At 47.5% G+C, this 12,417-nt stretch overlaps 1 protein-coding gene across 1 annotated transcript in view; it reads left to right on the forward strand.

Annotated features, from left to right (window-relative positions):
• The window catches only part of LOC141998859 (butyrophilin subfamily 1 member A1-like), a 46,800-nt gene that overhangs the window by 7,969 nt on the left and 26,414 nt on the right, over positions 1-12,417 (forward strand). Inside the window, exons 3-5 of the mRNA XM_074971832.1 lie at positions 1,362-1,478; positions 5,330-5,677; positions 9,852-10,133. Coding sequence (XP_074827933.1) covers positions 1,362-1,478; positions 5,330-5,677; positions 9,852-10,133 — 747 coding nt within the window. The remainder of the gene's footprint in view (positions 1-1,361; positions 1,479-5,329; positions 5,678-9,851; positions 10,134-12,417) is intronic.

Raw genomic sequence — 12,417 nt, forward strand, 5'->3', positions numbered from 1 at the left:
TGTGTGGAAGGTTGGTTTTTTATGAGAGTATCCAGTTTTGAGAGCTCATTCTTAATCTTTCCCTGTTTGCTGTAGAGGATGTTGATCAGGTGGTTCCGCAGTTTCTTTGAGAGCGTGTGGCACAAGCTGTCAGCACAGTCTGTGTGGTATGTAGATTGTAATGGATTTTTTACCTTCAGTCCTTTTGGTACGATGTCCATCTGTTTGCATTTGGAAAGGAAGATGATGTCTGTCTGTATCTGTACAAGTTTTTTCATGCAGTTGATAGATTTCCACTCCATGCGGCTAAATGCAGTGCCTTGCATAATGACAGGTTTCAGAGTAACAGCCGTGTTAGTCTGTATTCGTAAAAAGAAAAAAGAAAAAAGAAAAAAGAAAACAGAGTCAGCCCATGTCAGTAACGTCTTCTCTTTTCCTCACAAAGCAGTTATTCACATGTATGCCGTGTAGTTGTAGCTGTGTCTGTCCCAAGAGATTAGAAACAGGTGGGGAGAGGTAACATCTTTTATTGGATCAACTTCTGTTGGCGAGAGAGACAAGCTTGTGAGACACACGGAGCTGTTCTTCAGGTCACCATCTTTATTCCCATAATGTATTACCATCTAAGAGACTGTCAGATAAGAGGCTTTTTCCTTTTAAAAACTCTCTCCAGCTGAAGGGAAAGGAAACAAGGGATGTTGTTAAATGAAAGTCTAATTTAATATTTTATATTTCATATGCTTTAATTGTTTTTCCTTCTTTTTCAATATCCTTAATAAAAGATTGAAAACATTTGTTATGGTGCATTTGCCATGGTGCTAAGCAGGCTGAGGTCTCTGTATACCAAATCCAAGCCCATTTTAACTGTTTAATGTTGAACAGTGACTGGGGCATGTTAACACCTTTGACTCTTTGGGCCCCTATGGGTACGTCCACACAGCAATAAAAGACTCGCAGCAGTAAGTCTCAGAGTCTGGGTCAACTGGAAGTGTAGACATACCCTATATTACAGCCAAATTTATACAACACTCTTATTCCAGAAGACAATTGCATTGTTCCTGTTTACCCAATGCACTGCCGAAGTGGGCTAACACACAAACAAGGCATTCTTCCTCCGAAATTAGAGTGTCCACATATGGATTTATTCTGGAATAATCATTAACCTTAGCACAGGTGCAGCTCCAGGGAGCAAGCGCTAGTGCAGACGGGCTGCCAGCTACTGCTGGCATTTTAATCCCAATGGTGTTTGACCCTGCTTAAAGCTAGTGCAAACTAGAGCTATGGGGAGAACCCTTCCCAATGCCATGCATTGCACACCAGGGTGGGCTAATCCTTCTGCCAGTCACTGCATGTCTGATTTTGTTTGTTTCTTCTGTTCCCAGACCCAGCTACGATGACGGGGAAGGTTCCCTCGTTCTCCCCCAGCTCCACAGTGAGCTCCGCTCTGCCCGGCTACGTCGCCCTCTGCCTCACTCTACAGGTTCACAGGCTGGCATCAGGTAGGAGCTCCGGCTTCCTCGCTGGGTTTGCTGCCTGTTCTCACACAGAGCTCTACTGGCCTGCAGCTCCTCACACATACAGAGAGAAGTGACCATGTCACCCCTTCCAGGGTCACCCCCAATGGACACCCCCGCGGCTCAGGGCACACCCAGAATATCCCTCCTCCTAATGCTGTCCGGTGGACTCCTGCCAGCCAAACCCCTGGCTGAAAACTCCCATTGACTTCAGTGGGGCCTGGATTTCTCCCCTGGATTTGGTGTCTCCACTTCCCTTATGGTCCTTGATTTAATCTAGCACCAGCCTCCTCTCTGCCCCTTCCTGCTAGTGTGAGAGTGTCGTCATCCGTCCCCCCCGTCCCCCGCCCCCGCTCCTCCTGCCACCTGGCACATTCACTGACAAAAACCTTCATTAACGCAGAGCCACAGTTACCAGGGGTATCACCTGCCCTTCCAGAGCATCAAGTTCAGTAAAACTCAAACTGCTGAAAACCAGGACATACGGAGTTAAAGTGCATGCCAACGCAACCTTAACTCTGCCACACCCCCTCCCTCCCTCCTCCCCAGAGCTCGCACTAGCCACTGGGAATTACGTGCATGCATCCAGCTGCATTCACTGTGCTAGGTGTAGCTGGACTGAATGGTGGAGACATTAGCTGGAGCAGCGTGGTGGAGCTATGACTGTGCTGTGAGGAGATCTGGGTCTTAGCCCCCATACTCGTGTGATGAAGGGAGAGAGATGCAGGTGTACCTTGAGGGATCCAGTATCCCCCATTTCAGCACTGAGCTGAGTAGTTGTGTCAGTAACAGGGCTCAGGGGTCTGTTTGCTCTGGGATTGTCTGTGTGTTCAGTGATAGATAAGCGAACATATAGTGCCAGATGGATTCCTGGGAGTGGGGGTGAAGGGGCTGTTAAAGGGGGTGACGGGTTTATAAAATGTGACAAGTGCGGGGCTGTTCCTTGGCAGTAGCTCAGTGTAGAACAGGGTCGGTAGCTCCTGTTCAGAGCAGCTCCCCTAAAAACAAGTTTTCCCTTATCAAGGAGAAGGCATTTGACTCTGTGCTACAGTCAGGGACGTCCCTAGGGGGATGCGGGGCCCGGGCCAACCCCTCCTGCCCCCGTCCCCATTCCTCCCCTTCCCCCAAACCCCTACACCCCCACGGAGTGACGCTGGGAGCCGGCAAGGCAGTGCAGAGCTGAGCAGGGCTGGTCACGCTGCCACCAGCCCCCGTGTGCCATGAAACATGGGGCCCCCCAAAGTGTGGGGCCTGGGGTAACCGCCCTGAACCATTCAGTGGACAGGATGGCTCTGGCTACAGTTGTCATGTGCCCTGATCCCTGAATGATGTGCCTTATCTGCGCAGGCAGAGTGTGGGTCTGTGTGCGGTGGGTGTATTGGATCAGCTCTCAGAGAGGGCAGAGTTATGGTCTCTTTGGCCTGTACCTTAACTTTGCATTTGCTGGTGTTCAGAGCCCTGAGTTTTGCTGAACTGTTTTTTGGAAGGACCTGAGATACCTCTGGGAACCTTAACTCTGTATTAGCAACGATTTTTGTCAGTGTCTTTCCGAGTTTCTTGAACAGAAAGAGGACTCCTTGTACAGTAACTCCTCACTTAACGTTGTAGTTATGTTCCTGAAAAATGGGATTTTAAGCGAAACGATGTTAAGTGAATCCAATTTCCCCATAAGAATTAATGTAAATAGGGCGGGGTTAGGTTCCAGGGAATTTTTTTTTTGCCAGACAAAAGGCATTATATACATTTTAAACAATTTTAAACAAGCAATTTAATACAGGTACAAGTTTTAAACAATTTTAAACAAGCAATTTAATACAGGTATAAGTTTTAAACAATTTTAAAGAAACGATTTAATACTACAATCATCATTGCTGAGTATGAAGCTTGGTTGAGGTGGTGGAGTCAGAGAGTGGAAGAGGGTGGATTGTCCCCCTGCTCCTCTTGCTGTTCTTGCAAGCACAGGCACCGACTTTGCCTGGGGCGGAGGGGCTGAACACTCGGCCCGCCCACTCCACCCCTTCCCCCAACCCCCCCCAACCCACCTCTTCTCCCTGCCCCCCACCTCCTCCCCCTTTACTCCACACGCCACGTTCTCGCTCCTCCCCCCTCCCTCCCTTGCCTCCTGCCCACGGCAATCATCTGGTTTGCGGCATTCAGGAGGCAGGGGGGAGAGGGGAGAGGGGAGGAGTGAGGACATGGCACGCAGGCTCCCCGTCCCTCCCCTGCCTCCTGAACACTGCAAACCAGCTAATTGCCACGGGCAGGAGGCAGGGGAGGAAGGGGGGAGGCTGCACGCCATATCCTCACTCCTCCCTCCTGCCTCCTGAATGCCACAAACCAGCTGCTTGCCGTGGGCAGGAGGCGGGGGGAGCAGGGGGAAGGCGCTGATCCGCGGGGTCCGCCAGTGGGCAGGAGGTGCTGGGAGGGGGAATAGGGGGGCTGCCAGCCGTGGACAAAGCAGATGGCCAAATGATGTAGTAGTGAAGCATTGCACAACTTTAAATGAGCAGGTTCTGTAATGGAGCAGGGAAGTAAGATCGAAACAACGTTAAGCAAGAGGACATTAAGTGGGGAGTTACTGTAGTAGACATTAATGGTCATTTAGGCAGTTGTAGTTCTCACTTAGGTTTGCAATCAATACATGACTGTGATAATAACACAGAGCCCTAACTTTTATATAGTGCTTTTCATCAGTAGAGCTCAAGGAACTTTATTCATTATCCCCATTTTACAGATGGGGAAACTGAGGCACAGAGCAGTGAAGAGACTTGCCCAAGGTCATCCAGAAGGCCACTGGCAGAGCCAGGAATAGTCCCAGTCCAGTTGTCTCTCCACTAGGCCACACGGTTCCTATGTCATTCCTCAGCACGCCTCCCCCGCCTGTACATTTTGTTACAGTGCAATGGGGGTGATGGTTGTGTTTTGAAGGGTTTACAGTGTGTAGTTGCTAACAAGGCTGGTGCGAGAAATCGGAGACACAGTCCATGTCCCAGCATCTCGACAGTTCCCTGGTGCTTACAGTGACTGTAAGTGTGAGAGAAAACTGCTGAGTCTGACTCCTTCTCCACCCCCTGCCCCACCATCCCTCACAACGTGTAGCCCCCCTTCCCCCTCCAACATTCCAGCTCTCCCTCCCCTTCCCTCACCACGAAGCCATTAGTTAGCTCTGTCGAAGCCTTTAATATGTAAGATGTTGCTCCTTGATGTCTCCAGATGGGGTAGACATACCTGCACTAGCTCTGATCAAGCTGTCGTGCTATAAATGGCAGAGTAGACACAGTGGCACGAGCAGCCTCCCTGAATATGAACCTAGGGTCCTGGGCAGGATCATACCTGGGGAGCTAGCTCATCCCCCCGCTCACACCACCACAGCTACACTTTCTCACGCTAGCTCAATCAAAGCTAGTGGGTGCATGTCTCCCAATGCTGGAAATTACACCTCCAGCTGTAGATATCCTCATCCAGTGTTACCAGCTCGCAGAATTTTATCACAGGTCTCATGACATTTGATGTGTTTCGTAAAGCCACAGCTCCTGGAGGCCTGTGATTAGGTGAGAATCTCAACTTTCGTTTTGTTATAAAGTAAGTTTCTGTCCCTTGTGGTTACAGATAAATGCTTGGAAATGTGACCCAAGGCAACTTTAAAGGTTCAGAAATCAGAAGGTGAAGAACAACCCCAATTTTATGATTTTAAAAAAAATCTCTTTACTTTTAAGCCAATCTCATGATTTGGGTGGGGGGCCTGACTTGGCAATACGCATCCTGCCGCACTCACATTCCTGTGTGTCTTGGTTCCTCTCCACTTTAATTTTCTTTTCCCCCGACTCATTTCACAGCACAGTTCACAGTGACTGGACCTGACCATCCAGTCACTGCCTCCCTAGGTGGGGAGGCCGTTCTGTCCTGCCACCTCTCCCCCCGGATGAGCGCTGAGAACATGGAGGTGGGATGGTTGCGATCCCAGGACTCTGAAGTCGTGCACCTGTACCGTGATGGGCAGGATCAGTATGGAGAGCAGATGCTGGAATATAGAGGAAGAACTGAGCTCTTGAGAGATGACATCACCAATGGGAGAGTTTTCCTGAGAATACGCGATGTCCAACCCTCCGACAATGGGCAGTACAAGTGTTTTTTTCAGTCCAGTGTCTTTTATAAAGATGCTTTATTGGAACTACAGGTGGCAGGTCAGTAACTTGTTCTGATACTTTGACGTCTTCAAAAGGGTAATAAGTGGAGTCAGAGGGTTCATTGTGAGATGACACCTGATTTGTCTCATAGTGGGGCAGCAGCTCTGCTCTGGTTAAGGTTGATTCTAGTTCACTGTTTAACAGCTGTTTTGTCTAAGGGCTCTAAAATCCACAGGCATACTCAGATTGTTTTGAAAATTGCTGCGACACATTGGAGTCTGGGACAGGACTAGTGGGCTAAATTTGAGGTCATTAGAGCAAGGAATTAATGAGATACACAAACACGCCTAACAAGTCAGGTGATATGGGCATGTTGTGGTTATTACAACTTTTTTGTGCACACCTGGGGCCAGACAATGGCTGATCCTCCCCATGCTGATGTCACCAGCTGGGAATGATCTCGGCTTGTGTCTGGTGCCCACAGGGTAACAGTGGTTGATACACAGAGTCCTGTAGCCCAGTGCCTGGTATAAGAATGGGACAATTGAGGAATTCCCCCGCCCCCCAGGACAAGTGAAGGCAGAAGGCCTGACACCTGAAGGTGCTGCCAGAGAGACCAGCAAGGGCAGATGTGTAGCTAATTCTGTAACCAGGACATGAGATTTAGGTCAGATGCAGCGAACACCAGACTGCTGACAGTCCCCATGGCAAGAAGACACCTCTGTGCACTTCTACTGGCACAGCCTACAGACCTCAGCAGTGAAATGAGACATATGTAATGATCCCTCAAGGTACATGCACCTTTCCTCACATCGCAGTGACAGCTCTGCCAGCCAGCTCGAATTAATCCCTCCCCCAGTCACTGCAGCGACTCCGAACACAGTCTCTGTCATGCCTGCGTATTATGGAACCACCCTCACTGAACTGTTCCCAGCGCTTTTTGACAGCCCCAGGAGGCAGAGTTCAGGTGGCAGGGCTGGGGTGGTGTGTGCCATTGCTTTGTATCTCTTGTGTTTCAGGAGTTTAAATTTAGCTGCTTTTTGCATTTTGGAAATGCACAAAGCCCTGCTGGGAAGCTTTACTTCTGCATTAGCAAGTAGTTTGTGGGCATTAATATGTAACTATAGACCCCTCGTGGTCGAGATGGAGTCTGCTCTGCAGAGCGGCTCCAGCCAAGAATAGGGGTGAACTGGAGGGCAGCAGGGTAACTCCTTCCACCCCAGGGAACAGGGGTAACTGAGACTCCTCATAAATCTAGACACAATCTTATCATGACATCCATACACCAAATACTTTACAAACAGCACCAACAAAATTAGCATCAAACATTCAGATTTCTTCAGTACCAAATGGTTCACAGGCCACACACCCTATGCAATTAAAACACACTGCTGATTTGGCATTAATGCCACCACATTGCTCTGAGTTGAACCAGCAGCAAGCACCCAGTTCATCCAGAAAGCTGGTATCCATCTCTTTGTGATTATCTTCTCGATGCAATCGGTAAAAGCAGGCCTGTGAGCATCAGCACTCAGGGCAGAGATCTTCACCTCCCCTCTGGGTCTAACTGAAGACTTTGGTACTTTTTTTCTTTATATTGGGAGTGGAATTGTCTCCACTCTTGGAGATGCCCTACTAAGCATACTGCAAGAGTTCATTAACTTTTTCCTTTGTTCACCTGTGTTACCCGCACACTCTAGCACACCCCACCCTTATCCAATTCCTAGGGCTCAGGGGGTACTCTTCTGTGGATTTGCAGGGCCTTTTACCAATAAAAGAACCTTACACAGTAATATCCTTATCCTCTATTTATTAACAATTACCAAGCAAAATACACACACTAGCATACAATGCTATGCTCACCAATCCTGATCAGGCTGGCGGACTTTCCCTGTTGGCCAAGCAAGGTCAGTCTCATCTGGATTCTGGTTGCTGCCCATCACAGTCATGCAGAAGATTTATACCAGCTCTGATCTTAGGCTGTGTCTTACAGGTGAATTCTTCTTCTTTCAGGTCTTTTCTTCTTATTCTTCTTCTGGTCCTTCTGCTGGTTTCCTTGGACCCCAGGTTACATAGTGAAGCTTGAGTCCTGCTTAGCTTACCCAATCATTTTACTAAAATATTACAAAATATTCTTTGATCAATCCTAACATATTGTGAAACAATTCTTTAACCAATCATACCCCACCACCTTAGTTGACTTAAATCTTGCAAAATTAGTTATGTAATAGACAGAAACAATCAAAGAACCAGACAGAAACCATACAGATAAACAATAGAGAAGTAGGGACAATAAAAGCAAAACAATAAAGAAGTAAAGGTTTCACAGCCACAGCTGTTGATAAGTGATTCCTTTCCAGACAGAATGGCATCAGGCAAAGTTTTCCTTAAACATTTTAAGAGATTCCTGGTTTATCTGATGATGGTGGGCACTATTAGGAGAGGATCACCTCCTTAACAGCCCGATATTACATTGTTTTAATGTAATTTAGAAGGAATGTGAGGATGGGACTTTCTACTTCTTGGCTCATGGCTGCTGCTCTCCTAATGTGGCTGCAGAAAAAAGTCCCCAGACCTTACACTTGCTAACCCCTGACTAGCTGGAATCAGTGAACTGTTTAAAAGGAACAGACACTGAAGCACGGGGGATGGGATGGGGGGTTACATATAATTTTCATCTTAGGCCTTTAACCTGAGTTTTTGTCTGTGGCTCTTGAGCATTTCCCATGAGTCTGTCGGACCAAAGCCTTGTGAGTCGCACCCCTGCTGGGAGGGGACTCCGTAGCCTGTGCTCTTTGGTCAAGAATCCCACGGGAAGGCTCCAGACACCAGTCCCTTCTCTGTCTCTCTTGGGAGGTTGTTTCCCTCTCTAGGCTGGTCTGTGTGAAATTTCCAAACTCCCTGAGGGCCTCTCTGCATACACACTGACACTGCAATAGTGAAATCAGTTTGAATTCACACCTGGTTAAGGTACAGGACTCTTGCTTCAGATTAAGATAATTTTATTTCAGTTTAGCTTGTCAGTACTAAAAAAAAACACCAAGTGTGATCTGGTATGGGAGGCGTGACCTTAACCCGTCATTTCCTTCTATCTAGTGTTTTTGTTTCTGTTTTGCTGAGTGTATTTCCTGGCTTTCAGAGGTACCAGTTTTCTGCTACCCACTTCTGCATTCTGGAAGGGTACAAGGCCCTGCCAACACAACCCAAACTCCCTTATTACAAGGTTTTTTAGTAACAGCCGTGTTAGTCTGTATTCGCAAAAAGAAAAGGAGTACTTGTGGCACCTTAGAGACTAACCAATTTATTTGAGCATGAGCTTTCGTGAGCTACAGCTCACTTCATCGGATGCATACTGTGGAAATTGCAGAATATCATTATTATATATACAGACACCATGAAACAATACCTCCTCCCACCCCACTCTCCTGCTGGTAATAGCTTATCTAAAGTGATCATCAAGATGGGCCATTTCCAGCACAAATCCAGGTTTTCTCACTCTCCGCCCCCCCACAGACAAACTCACTCTCTTTTACCAGCAAGAGAGTGAGTTTGGCTGTGGGGGGGCGGAGAGTGAGAAAACCTGGATTTGTGCTGGAAATGGCCCATCTTGATGATCACTTTAGATAAGCTATTACCAGCAGGAGAGTGGGGTGGGAGGAGGTATTGTTTCATGGTGTCTGTATATATAATAATGATATTCTGCAATTTCCACAGTATGCATCCGATGAAGTGAGCTGTAGCTCACGAAAGCTCATGCTCAAATAAATTGGTTAGTCTCTAAGGTGCCACAAGTACTCCTTTTCTTTTTACAAGGTTTTTTATTTGTGACTTAATTTAAGGCTTGTCTACACATACATGTGCACCGCTTTCAATGAACTAGTGCAAACCTCTGTGTGGACACTTAAATGGGTTTGGAAATGGCTTATATTGCTTTAGCTTGAATCAATTCCTTCTTGATTTAAGAGTGTCCACACAGGGATTTGCCCTGGATTAACTAAACCAGTTTAAGTAAACTGGAGCAAGTTTGGGCACAGAAAAGTCCTGACATTAACATTTATTTTACTGTATATCAAATAAGAATCTGACCAGATTAACTGAACCAACTGCACTTATGAACTCTCATTCGATTATTAGTTTAATAAGAAATGGCTTTTGATGACAGTGTAATAAAACTTTTGGCTCGTTACTGGGCCCTGTCGGATTATCACAAGTTCATTTATTTCTTCTGTAGGTTTGGGCTCTGATCCTGTCATCTCTGTGGAGGGACATCAGGACGGAGGGATCCGGGTGGTGTGCCGATCATCCGGATGGAACTCACAGCCTGAGGGTCAGTGGAGAAATCTCCAGGGGAAGATCTTACCATCGGCCTCTGAAGACATATCCCCAGAGGCCGATGGCCTGTTTCAAACAGAGATTGCCATTGTTCTAACAGAAGAGTCCAACCAGAAAGTGTCCTGCTGTGTCAGGAACCTTCAACTCGACCAGGAGAGAGAGACAGCGATTTCCGTAGCAGGTCAGTGCCCGTCCGTGCCGCACATGAATAGAAAGAAACGCTGCAGACATGAGCGGAGAGTATTTATCATTGTGTCTCCTATGTATTGGCCTGAACCTTCAAGGTGCTGAGCACGTCTTGGAAAGTCCTGAGCAACCTCAGTTCTCTTGGATATGTTTACACTGCAGTTAGACACCTGCTGGTGGCCCATGCCAGTTGGCTCAGGCTAAGGGGCTTGGGCTAAGGGACTGTTAAATTGCAGTGTAGACGTTCAGGCTTGGGCTGGAGACCAAGCTCTAGGACCTTCTAAGGTGGGGGAGTCCCAGAGCTCAGGCTTCAGCCTGAGCCCGAACACCTACACTACAGATAAACAGCCCCTTAGCCCGAGCCCAGTGAGCCTGAATCAATTAGCATGGGCCAGCTGCAGATGTCTAATTGCAGTGTAGACGTACTCTTCAACTCCAGTAGGAGCTGAGGATGTTTAGCACCTTACAGGCTGGGACACCATTGGCCAGATTTTCATAATAGCTCAGCACCCAGCTATCATCCTTCTTCTCAGTAGGGGTGGGGGAGGGAATTCCCCTTTGTTCTTGTGCTGTAGTGAGGACTGTGTTAGAATTGCAAGCTGTCACTTAAAGAGGGGGGTGGGTTTCCGGGTCCTGTTTGCAGGCTAGAGGGCTCTGTAGCAAAGCGTGTGAGCAGAATCAGGGCTTGCTACAGGAACAGTTAGTTCGTGGCAAGCTGGGGTGTAAATCTGTCTCACACTAGCCTGCCGTACACTAACTGTTCGTGTGGACCCTGCTACATGCACTAGTGATTCCATAGTGCGCTTTGATCTGCCCCACTTTGAAACGGAAACGGATCAAAGTGCACCAGGGAACTTTTAGTGCAGTGCAGCCAGGTGCACACAGCCAGTCAGGGCACAGCAGACTAGTGCAAGGTGGATTTACACCCCAGCCTGCCGCACACTAGCTGTGCCTATAGACGAGCCACCATAAAGCAAGGTGGGGTGAGTTGTGCCCACTACCTTAGGGAGCAGCCCCCCTGCTCTGTTTTGAGGTTCTTGTGTCTTAAGGTTCTGGATTCTAAGACATAAAGTTGTGTTACGCTGCAACCTTCCAGCAGGAGCATTTATGTTTGTATCTAACGTCTATGTGTGCTGTGACCATCACAGTTCTCAGTTGGAGTGGGGGAGGGAATTCTCCTCTGTTCTCAGTGAGAGCTGCTGAGTATTTATGAAAATCTGGCTAATGAAGTCATTTTTCCTGAACAGCACAAGAGAGCCCTGGATATGGTCTGAGCATCGCTACTTAGAATACATCTGAAAATACCAGCAATAAAAGTTGAGGCCCAAAATAGGCAGAAACAAAATCTTACCTGAGAGCATCTTAATTCTTAGGAAAAAAGGTTGTGATTTTATGTACTATTATCTACCAGATAACTTGGTTACTATCGAATTAATATTTCATCACTATAATAGTAAGAATGTTGTATTTGTAAAGCACTATTCATCTGAGGTCTCATAGTGCTGCACTGCTGGTTAGTTTATGATATGCCCAGTATTACCTGATTGCTGTGTTCACAGCACACACACGACGAGTTACAAACAAAACATAAATAATATTCCCGAAAGGCTGCAATGTAACACTGCTTTATTTCTAGGAATCCAGAACTCTAACATGCCACAGCCAAATACAGAGAGAGACAAAGCAGGCTGCTCCCTAAGGCAGAGAGGCAGAACCAAACCTACCCTGCTCTAGGCTGGCTCTTTGCAGACTGACTGCAGAAGACCCAGATGCACCCTCCCAAAAGAGCCCTTTAGCCTGCAGGCAGGGCCAGGAATCCCCTCAGGATTTCAAGTGTCAGCTTGTAATTTCTACAGTTTTCAATACACCGCACTAATCACTTAGCAAGAACCATCTAGTCAGCCATTGCTCCGAGGCCCAGGGAGGAGGACACTGGAGGAATTTTTACTCTGAATCTATAGGCTCAAGTTTTGTTTTTATTAAAATCCTGCATTAACATATTTTGGTCCAGACACTCCCATGTAGCTGAGCCCCTGGGAGGACAGGAGAGTTGGGGGTGTCAGGAAGCTGGTCACAACTTTCTGATTCTGAGGGCCAGTCTGCACTGGCTGCGGCCTTGGGATCACTTAGAGCAACCTAGGGAATGCCTGAACTTACGCTAGTGGGGGATAGGTGTAGCATAATAGAGCTGCACCCTACCCCCTCCCTATCCCCAACACACCCCCTCCCATTAATTAACCATGATCAGTAACCAGCTTGGGCTTCCATTGGCTTAATAA

Source organism: Natator depressus, chromosome 14 (genome assembly GCF_965152275.1).
Source record: "Natator depressus isolate rNatDep1 chromosome 14, rNatDep2.hap1, whole genome shotgun sequence".
Lineage (NCBI taxonomy): Eukaryota > Metazoa > Chordata > Testudines > Cheloniidae > Natator > Natator depressus.